General features: G+C 30.7%; 2 protein-coding genes across 2 annotated transcripts; both read right to left on the minus strand.

Annotated features, from left to right (window-relative positions):
* Window positions 1–7,634: 7,634 nt before the first annotated feature.
* LOC112592691 (zinc finger BED domain-containing protein 1-like) lies at window positions 7,635–8,003 on the minus strand. The gene has a single exon (XM_025336845.1). The coding sequence runs from the start codon at window positions 8,001–8,003 to the stop codon at window positions 7,635–7,637; it is 369 nt and encodes a 122-aa protein (XP_025192630.1).
* Window positions 8,004–8,142: 139 nt separating this feature from the next.
* LOC112592692 (zinc finger BED domain-containing protein 1-like) lies at window positions 8,143–9,384 on the minus strand. Its single transcript, XM_025336846.1, has 2 exons — window positions 8,725–9,384; window positions 8,143–8,568 (listed from the first exon to the last, which is right to left on the minus strand). The coding sequence occupies exons 1-2, from the start codon at window positions 9,382–9,384 to the stop codon at window positions 8,143–8,145; spliced, it is 1,086 nt and encodes a 361-aa protein (XP_025192631.1).
* Between the last annotated feature and the right edge of the window lie 1,938 nt (window positions 9,385–11,322).

An 11,322-nucleotide genomic window follows, 5' to 3' on the forward strand; every position in this document is an offset into this window, starting at 1 on the left:
ATATACTGCTAATGTTCACAGGCACAGAGCGATATTGACTGACACTATCATAATATCAGCTGACTGAACTCATTTTAACCCAGGCAGCGACTGATGACACTATTTGCAACGCTGAAACTTTGAGCGCCACCGATCCACCACGAATGGTCCATGTCGTTGACTGAATTTATTAACACATATATTCACTTATCGACGGTTGTAGGCGCTGAACGTCCTGTCGCCCGTCCAGTGAACTTGTCCAAAATAAATCAATTTGTGATGAAAAGCGTATAAAAGCGTGCGAAGAAATAATATTCCACACCTAATTTTTGTTTTAGCTACATTAATTGAATTGATGGTGAAAATTGGTGACCGTTCTCCCTGGTAACGTTCCAGCCGGAGGTTGGTCCGCGCGCGAGCGTGAATAGCGTGTAAACTGATGCCAGATTTCCTTCATGATCGAACGTGGGATTGTCCGCATCATAGTTGAGAAAGCGTCCGCGTCGTCGACGGCCTCCAGTTTCAGCAGGCACAGAACCATTAGGTAAACCACAAGAATGACCTGTCACTATTAAACGGTAATAAAGTAATTATGAAGAAGGCAGATACCACAGAAATGGACAGATTGTTAGCACAACAAACAACTGGTAACAATAATGAATTTTACCGATTGATCCGGATAACTGGAAGTGGGTACAGTTCTTCCATAATTGGGGGAAAATAATCCCTGCCAGCAAAGAACTTCAAAGCCTTGCCAGCATAGCAGGAGCGGTTAAAGTGCCCAAATGCTATATTTATTTGCGCTACAAAGCAGCATCATTACAGTTTCAAATTTTTCATAAGAACAAATATCAAAGGTGTTATAAAAGACTAGTCTGATCCAAATATGTAATTTAAAAAGATGAATATTATTTTTCAGCGAACCATAAAATCCTAATATGATATTAATAAATAATCCGCGTGGCAACATAGATCAATGAAACCGTTTTTATAACCAATTTATTGGTGTTCATAAATATCTACTATAATTAATTAAATAGTATTAATTATGTTAATTAATGGCTTATTTTTATATTGTAAGGCATTTTCATCCCAACCATTTTAACGGCTTTGGCTTTGGGTAAAACCATTATCTTGCATGATATCTCAACCCAAAACAACCGCAGGGATCCGGATTATGCCATCGCCATTATGTTGAATGGTGCATCTACAAAAATAGTAATTAAGGTATTTCTATATCATTATTGTTTATCAACTGTCTGAAGCTATCTGGCAAACCAGTAATTGCCATGCTAAAAATATAAAGAATAATTGGCATCCATTAACGTCAGCTTCAAGGTGCAGGCGTAATCCAGCGGTATATCATATTTGGCATAGCCAAGCATCTTAACAGGTTTGAAGGGTGCCGGAGTTTCGCCGAAGATTGCTATTATAAAGCAGATTTTAGCTTTGACCGGTGAATATATTTTACCAATCCAGAATTGATGATAGAGGATATATCAATCCCAAAGCCTGAAGGGCTGGCAACCGGCAAATGATACCATTGGCTGAACTGATGCAGCGGGAGCGCGAAAAATTGCTGTGTTCAGTAGCAATTTGCCAGTCACCACAGCATGCAGCGCAGCGTGTTCTGCAGCCAGCACAATAACCCGAAATGGTGGTGGCGGCTGGTAAATTGAAGCGAATTGCAGGTAAACCATGAAGGTTTTAGTTCCATGGGACGTGGCAGTACTCCCAGCAAGCAGCAAATGTGGTGGCACCCTGCAAGCCCGCCTTGTAGCATGGCACAGAAGTTTCCGTAAAGCCTGGCGCCAGTTCGTTTGAAGAATGCCTCAGCGCCAGAAGTAGCGTCTTTTCAGCAAGAGTTTTATTTTTAAACGACATCTGTTGATGGTGGTTCAATTGAAATAAATTAGATTGTTTATCATTGCAGGTAGTGATGAATATTAACTTTTAGTTCTGGCAGTCGCACGGTATATACTGTGTCTTGCATCAGTGACCAATACGGCGTAACGGCGGCAGTTCACCACTTTAGCCTGAATGTGGTACAAAACGTTGCGGCCGCCAGTTAAACGGAAGGAGCGTATTGAAAGAAATTGGGAAACTAGTCGGTAATTTGCGGTTATTGTTATTATACTACTTTGTCAATGGTGTTTATTAAAAGATTACTTATTTTTCAAGAATCAAAAATGCGAAAATTATGTCTAGATTCAACCAGGAAAGGTAGATTTAATAACCGGTTGCTCAACCGTTGGCAATGATAAAGAAGATTGAAGACAAAAATTAATGAACAAGAAATTAAAATGCACTGATATTTGAAATTAGGCCGTCGAAATTAATTTATTAACTCAACAACGAAGAACAGAAGGTTGTCTGATTGCCAGTATCCAATTTTGTAATGATGGCAAACCGCCGTTTATTAGGGAAAGTTTCACCAATTTGTATTCTCAACAATCCGATATCGGTGAACTACTGCTGTTAGTGGGCCAGGCGACGAGAATTGATGGTATATTGACATTTTTATTGTGTCGCTGATTAAGTTACGGAATCAATTTGAATCACAGAAAGAGTTTAAAAGTCCAGTACAACTTTGTTCCAGCTGGCCTATCAGGATTTAAATATCAGTTTTTACGTACGCCAGTTATTGTCTTTATTGAAATGATGCAATCATTGAAATTATGTCTGGTCTGGTAAAAGGCATTCACCGATGATGCATAGAACAAAATAACCAGTGTTTAAAAATAAATCAGAAAATCACATTAAAAACTATACCATATTTTCGCGTTGTGGGACAACTGTTAAGTAACATTAAGAAATTTATGTTATTTTGTATTTGACACCAAAGTGAAATTAATTTATTAATGTATTTTTAGTTGTATAATTAGTAATATTTAAAATAGTATCATTTTACTTAATATTTTGGCACTTATGAATAGGAATTTCAACATAAAATTTATCATAGTGATGAATTTGAAGGCAAAATGGAAACATTTCATTATGTTTACTTGATCATTTAAGTTGCCAGAAATAATTGATCCAACATTTTCCTGACAAGTAGCATTTTATTTGTATAATGTAATCAACATAATAACGTCAATACAAACTATTTTATCAGTCTTATTTTTGGTATTTTTATTAGTATTCTTATTTATTCTATTGCTTATAACGGTCCATTTAGGATTATTGCCATTTCTAACATGCTCTCACCTCACAGGTTTACACGATGCATAATACTCATCTGCAGTAATTACTAATCGTAACTACTTGTCGTTAGTAAATAAACTAAGCATGGGTAACATATATAGTTATAACTTTATAAGATACTAATAGGTTCATTGTTGCCAAATTCAATAATAGGTAATTTATAATGTACATTAGGGTGGTTTTGCTTCTTCAACTTAACTTTAAGACAAAATTCCTAATTTGTTAAGTAGCATTTGTAAGTAATTTGGGTAAAATTTGAAGGTCTCACTCAACCCCTTCTGGTGCCGCATCAGGGTTGAATATGACAAAAGGGGTGTTTTTATTATTTTATTTAACTTAGAAACTACCGTACTTAGCGTAAAAATTTAGATGAACCTAATTAATGTATTTTAATATTTCCTACAAAAAGCATCTTTTACAAAAATTGTCGTAAGTCCATTATTTTTAAGAAAAATTGATAATATCAAAATATTTACTAATTTAACAAATTTTATTTTATCGGTATCCTACAGTTAATTACCGTTTGCTAAATGATAAAATTACCTTTATAATTATAACTAAAAGACCGGATTTGCATAAAATGTATGTTGTTATTTTCAACATCATATATACATGCAGTCAATGAGTGTCCACAAATCATTACTTGATTGATTAATATCAAATTTATACTGCATATTTTTGGTTATTCTGACGTTAATGATGATCTGCATATTTTTGCATTATTTTAACAAAACCGTACAAATATACAAATAAAACATAGATCATAGGAGTAATGTTTATATAATATTATAATATCAAATATTTTACGTCTCAAAGAATATCTCAAAGGTCTGCATAGAATTAATTATAAAGAAATGTTGCCAATTCACATTTACCACCGCAGCCATATACCCGTTGGGGTAGCTTGGCTGAGAGTCAATCCTTCCACGCACGATCATTTTGAAGAGTTCAAAATGTGATTGAAAACTAGAAGATAATATCAAAATGCATTCAAAATTGTAAATCAATTTTTAATAAATTTAATTATAAATATGATCTTTTACATTAAAAGCAAATTTTTATGTATGCGTTGAAAGTATCAAAAGCTTAAACCTCTAATTTAGTCCCTTTGTAGACTCGTTAAAATTTTAGAACAAGTGGAAAACTCTGTTAATGAACTTCCTACTAGTGCAAATAGTAAATAATTAAAACTAAAATGTAAAACGTTTTGAATAAAATAAAGGATTAATGGTTTAAAGAAATTCAAAAATATCTTCTAGCGTGACAGTGCTAATTCGACGATTTTATCTGTTCTTCAAATTATTCGCTGGATATATGCTAAATTTCAAATATGCTCCAATCACCAGTGTTGATGTCGAAGCTGTTTCATCATACAAGTACATTCTTACAGATGCCGTCATAATTTCACAAGATAACATAACATACTTTGATAACTTATTGTTTTCACATCTAATTTACCTACCTTCAATAAAATTGTTCATTACTTTTTCCTATTTATATCAGTATATCACCAATGTATCTACTATTTAATTTTAATAAAATATTTTTACAATATATCAATGTTTAAAAATCAAATTACAATTTAAAAAAATTAAATTTGTATCTATAATTATACATGCAACTTTTGTTTATGAAAATGTAAATACAATAATAACATATATCACTAAATTAAAATCAATATAAAATTAAATTTTATTTTGACATGTTTTGCAATTTTCCTTGCATATTTTGACTTTTTTTTAGTGCATGTTTGCATGCATATTTTACAATTAAAATGCATATAAATCCGGTCTTTAATTATAACAAAGAATTTAATATTCTAAAAAGTTAACACTAAAAATTGTACAAAATCAACTATTTTATAGATTTCGGTTTTAATTACCTAAATTTTGTGAAATTACAATAAATTATTTAAAACATTTTTTTAATTATTTTTAATTTTACTAATAATGAATTGTTGACTCCTAAAATGATTTCTTGAGCGTTTGTCTATCACTTTTTGGATAATTCTTTCGATAGTCTTGAACAGTCTAGAAAATATAATGACATTTTTATGTTTGATTAAATTAATTATAGTTAAATTATTTACCTGTAATACGCATTGTTTTTGTTCTTCGTTTTTTGTAAATTTGTGATTATATTCTTCTATTAGCTTGACTCCTCTCTCAGCTGTGTCATTCACGACTTTTAATGATCTTATAATTTTTTTTCAAATTTTATAGTCATCTTGATTATGCCAATGTGCCGGATCAATAGTTAAAAAGTTTGTGGAAATATTAAACCTCTTGAACATTCCAATTGATTTAAAGTTTATTAAATCAATAAGGAGATCTTTTTGAATAAAATGTGAAACATCTTCTAATTTAAGTGTTATTTTTTTTTTTTAACTCTATTTCTTCTTCGTCTTTGTTTATGGTAGAATTATTTATACAAACAATTTTCTCAGCCATTTTGCGTTTTGTGTGGTTATCTACGCGATCGTCAAATATCGAAAATGTTATGCATTCTGGATTTAAATACCACAAATGGTTTATTATTTTTTTTAATGCTACGTCTGCTATTCTTTTATTATAAAATTTATATGCTTCTAATGTTTTTAAAAATAGAATGTCATTAAGTGGGGCCGATTGCGTTAGTACATGAAAACCATGCTTGGACATAACATTTTACTATAAAACAACAAATTTCTTTTAATGCATTTTCTTCTTTACTATTTAATTTAAATTGTTCTTTAAAGATAAATAATTTTAAAGAATATATGGCCTTAGACATCCATCTGGCTAAATGATATGGACCAGGCTGTCTAAAAGCAATTCCTCGAGGTAGAACTCCACCTAAAAATATGATAACGAGTTCTAAAAATTCTTGGTAATCATCTCGAGGGAGCTCTTCAGTAATTTTTTTTTTTTGCATATAATATAATTTCATCGGCATCAATTTTTAAAATATTATGAATGTAGGGATCAGAATTCCACGTAGATAATTTACTTTTATCAATTTTTTCCCACGCATGTTGAAATCTTTTAAATAATAATATATCTGGTCCAGTCATAGGATATAATTTAGTTTCTAAAAATACACCTTGTAAAACTAGTTCATAAATGTGATGTCAACATGCCAAAAATAAGATTTCTCTTTCTAGACTTTGTTCTAACAATATGCATGCCCCGTTCAATCTCCCCGTGTTAGAAGCTGTAGTATCAAATACGAAGGCCTGATCTTTTTCTAGTAAAGATCCCCTTTGCAAGGTATCAAAAACAGCTGAAGATATTTCATATCCTGTCCCAGAAGGCAATTGAGGGACTCCAAGAAGTTGTTCAGCATCCATGGCTGTTGCAACAATTGGCAAACGATCCAACATTATTTTTACCGGTAAGAGCTGGAAGAGTTTTTGAACCCCAGTGGATGATCACGACATAATTTAAATTTTGTTCGTGAAATTTAGAATTAATATTTTTCAATATTTTTTGTCGATAATTTTCACGGGAGTTTTTAATCGATGTACGATTTATAACATAAACACTCGGATATATTGACAAGGCTACTATACACGCAGTTAACAAATTAACAGCGTCTCTATCACTTATTTTACATTTATCGAGAGTGGCTGATAATCTAGGTGTTAAAAGTTCTATCCTACCGCTTTTATTTTTTGATGGACCTGGAGCTAGAGATAACTGTGGATCTGCTTCATATTCGTCTTCCATTTCATCAGAATTTGACGTGGATGAAGAAAATAAATATTGTTCTAAATTATGTTAAGCATAAATAATTAATATATATTTTTTCAATTAATTAACTAATATAAAATACCAAATACCTGTTAATGAAGTATCAAAAACAGCTGTACTTTTTTTATTTTTTATTTCATTTCTTATTAGTTTCTTTGTTCAACTCCAGTTAACTCCATATCAACTAGAGGTCGCGATTACACGTGTAATGAACTACACGGATACCCGTGTTTTTACCTATGACGGGGTTAAAGCTCGTGTTATAAAAATACCCGTGTATACCCGGGTATTAAAAATGCCCTTTACCTTAAATACTCATGTATTTAAATAAAATCGTATTGCACTATTTTGTAGTGCTGACTTAAGATTGCTCCACTTTCTGAACTCAATACTACCTCTTAGTATATGTTCGAAATTCGTAATCACAATCATCAATAATATTAATAAATTACAATAATAAAATAAATGTGTGTATACAGTATACACCCAAGTATAAATGTATAATTTATAATGAAAAGTAGTTATAAAAAATAATACAGAATTTATTTGTTTACTTGTATTTTATTACATTACAATATCTAAAGAATTTAAATTTTGTTTTATTACAAAAAAAGTTGTATCGCATAATAATTAAATAACAATAATAATATTAAATTAATGATCAAGCAGTACGAAAAATTAACAAAAAAATAATAAAGTAATCACTCACGATCTAGGAAGTTATAATAATTGTTTGTTTTGGTAAAGAAAAATCAACATGTTCACCGTTTCGGGCGCCAAACAACTTCTCTTGGCCGATACTATGTTTCCAGCGGTTGAGAAACATCTTTCAGAACTAACTGAAGTTGCTGGTATCCCTAAATATTTCATTGCCAGAGCAACAATTAATGGATATTTTGATGTATGTGTCTTCCACCATTCTAGTGCATCAAAATCAAATTTCAACTGTGGTTCTGTCAAGTAATTTTGATACTGAATGTCAGAATCAGCTTGATTACAGTTTACTTCATCACCGAACAAAAATTCAAGAGCACCGTGATGTTTAGTTACGGGTGTTTTGATTTGAACATCGCAATTAATTTCAGCCATTTCGTTTATCAAATTTTTAACCCGTGAACGAATTTCCTCTCTTGCATCAACCGTTTCATGCTCTAAGTCCTTGAACCTTGGGTCGAGGAAAGACGCTATTTACCTAGCAGATACGACACTAGAAGCAGTCCACAGTAATTTAAAAACGGTCTGAAAGTTCTCTTATTACAGTTGTTTTAAAATGTTCAGCTATTTCATCATCACTTATATTATGCTTTAAATGCTTTTCTATAACTGCGTTTAGAAGAAGTCTCACCATTGAACTAGAACAATATTTTTCCCCACAAAAAACAGTGGTCATAATTTGTAGAGGCTTAAGCAATTTTATAAGTGTTTCTACATTTGTCCATTGGTGTTCTGACACTTCAAATTTGTGTGCCATCGCTGCTGTAGTTAACGAACGATCAGCAAGAACATTTGAAATAGGGCACCTATTTTTATAAATTCGATCAAGCATCATAAATATAGAATTCCACCTGGTTTTACAGCTTTGAATTAAACTTTCTGTTGGCATACCTAGTTGTTCTTGTTTATCTTTTAAATATTGACTAGCTAAATTTGAATGCTTAAAATGACAAACAATTTTACTACATAATTGAATTAAATTATCTATTTTATCATATTTTAGGGCATTATTGACAGCAAGTTGTAATGTATGTGCAGCACATGTTATATCATTTTTTTCTGTAATATTATCTAGTAAATTAATTGAATTTAACACATTTTTTGCATTGTCAGTAACTACTGCCGTAACTTTTTGGTTGATTTCCCATTTATTAAAAGTATTTTCTAATTGATCAGATAAATTTGAAGCTGTATGACGCTCTTCTAATTTGTGAGTTGTCAAAGTGTATGATTTTGGGCACCACTGGTCATCAATAAAATGTGCAGTAACTGTTATGTACGATTCTTGAGCTATTGATGACCAACAGTCCGATGTACAACTTACACTTTTGGCATCTTTTAATTCTTTTTTTATTAAATTTTCAACCGACGATTTGAATCCTTTGAGTCTCTGTTTGATAGCACTTTCCTTACAGATAATATAATTTGGTTCGACTATGCTCATAAATTGTTTAAAACCGGAACTAGAACAAAAGGATAAGGGCATTTGGTTGATAGCGATCATTTTAGCTAACGTTTGATGAATTTCTTCTGTTCTTTCTGATCTACAAATTCGGTTTTTTCCAAAGTTCTTGTCAATATAAGTTCTACGTCGTTTACGGGGCGGTTTACGAAATTCTGATGATGAGGATGAACAAGCGGTATTTAATAAACTAGTTGATAATGACGATGAACACTGTGTTAATCCATCAACTATACTACACTCTTCAACTTCATGAAGATTGTCATCACCAGGAAATAAATTAAAGTATAACATTAATTACAATTACATAAATCAATTTTATAGGTATAGTAATTGAATGATAAGATTAATATAATATATTATGTAGATATGGTGCATTATAAATAATATTGTAATTTAAATATATAATTTACAATTATTATTAATTATTATTGTTACGACTGATCGAATGTGTGTGTCCTATTAGAAAAATATAAACCATATAATAATTTTACATGTGTTTATAAAACCAAATAACAAAGCAAAACTCGCAACTTCGAGTTACTATTATTTAGTTTATTATTTTGTTTACTATTATAAATTTCTAAATTTCACCACTATGCGATAATACGTTAACACGAATATTTTATATAAAAATAAGCTTTTCAAGATAACCCAATTTTTAATTAATTAATTAATTTTATTTTATAATTGTGTAATTAAAGCTGTTCAAATTTTCAATCCCGTCCATTTTTTATTTGAATTATTATAAATGAATTGCATTTATACATAATTTTGATTTTGAGTGTTTTTGATTATATTGTGTATGAGTTTTAAATGTCTGCCAAATGATCCCGTTGATCCACCAGCACAACAAAACACTTTATTTGAATTATCGTCACACAGATCACAAACAGCTTTATCGCCTTGGCGTTTACCGTATTGCCATACCCAACTTTTAGATCGATAACTCATTTTCCAAAGAAAATTTAATATGTATAATATAAAATAAATATCAAGACCTACACTTCACGTGACACGTATAGTAATAGTGAACACAGGAAAATAAAGTCCAGTATGGACTATGGAGCAATTTTAAAATACCAAAAATATTTAGATAAAAAGCATATATACTACATAGGTAGTAGGTACGTAAATGTAATGCAATAAAATTGGCGATAAGATAACTTTGCGAATATTTATGTTTGAACCTTAAAACCAGTTTTACTTTTAATATTACTTTATTTTACGTATATTATTATACTTTAGCTTATAGTGTTTATGCCTATATAACATTATACGATAAACGAATGCATCATACTAATTTTTAAGCATAACTAATAACTATAAAAATAACTTATAATAAATGAGTATTAATATAATGAACCTGTTGTGCTATTTAATCTTATAAAGACTCGTATAAAGAGTTAAGAAAAGTTAGCAAAAAAAATATTTATATTAAAGTATATCTGAATTCTGAATTAATATACAATATATGCACGGGTATTAAATACACGGGTATACACGGGTATTATACACGGATATTAAGTATCCGGAATTTAATATATTTTTTACCCGGGTACCCGGGCTCCGTGTGCCCGTGTATCTAATACCCGTTCATAACCGCGACCCCTAATATCAACACCCATCATACAACCAGGACGACCTGATTTTCGTTGAAGTTGTAAAAAATCTTTATCCTCTTGTATTTTCATAAGATCCATAGCTTTAGCATGAGCAATATCGAATAAGTTATTTAATTTATCTTCAAAATCTCTCTCTCTTTTTCTGCATAAATCACTCTTTCTTGTTTTACTTTTTTCTAAAGTTCTTAGGTTTTTATACAATGGTTACGTATTGCTATCGTGTTTATATTTAAACTGTGCGAGACAAACATATTTATATATATTTTTATATAACCATTCAAATGTTATACAGTGTATTAATTTAGTGTTTTGTGGTAACTGTTGTCGTTTGTCGTTTAATTCAGTGCTTACTGCTAAATCATATTTTTATTAATCATATTGTGTTTAAATATGCCACGAAATCGCGTTTTTCTAGGAGCTATGGACTACCAAATCACTGGTAGTAAATTGCCATCACAAAAGAATTGTTTAAGTGTACTATTTATAATTTACGAATCGTAAAATTAAATTTACAACGAAAGTGCAGCACTTGTAGATGAGTGTTAATATTTTGAAAAAGCGTATACCTACTAAGACCATCTAATATTATAAAAATTGAAAATTGTAT

This window comes from Melanaphis sacchari, unplaced genomic scaffold (assembly GCF_002803265.2).
Source record: "Melanaphis sacchari strain LSU unplaced genomic scaffold, SCAv2.0 Contig1869_pilon_pilon, whole genome shotgun sequence".
Taxonomy (NCBI): domain Eukaryota; kingdom Metazoa; phylum Arthropoda; class Insecta; order Hemiptera; family Aphididae; genus Melanaphis; species Melanaphis sacchari.

Excerpts from the sequence above, each read along its gene's own strand:
- LOC112592691 (XM_025336845.1), bottom strand. The coding sequence starts at position 8,003 with ATGGCTGAAATTAATTGCGATGTTCAAATCAAAACACCCGTAACTAAA.
- LOC112592692 (XM_025336846.1), bottom strand. The coding sequence starts at position 9,384 with ATGTTATACTTTAATTTATTTCCTGGTGATGACAATCTTCATGAAGTT. Across the intron at positions 8,569-8,724 it reads TTACTGACAATGCAAAAAAT|CATTCAAATTTAGCTAGTCA; the intron begins GTGTTAAATTCA and ends TGTCATTTTAAG.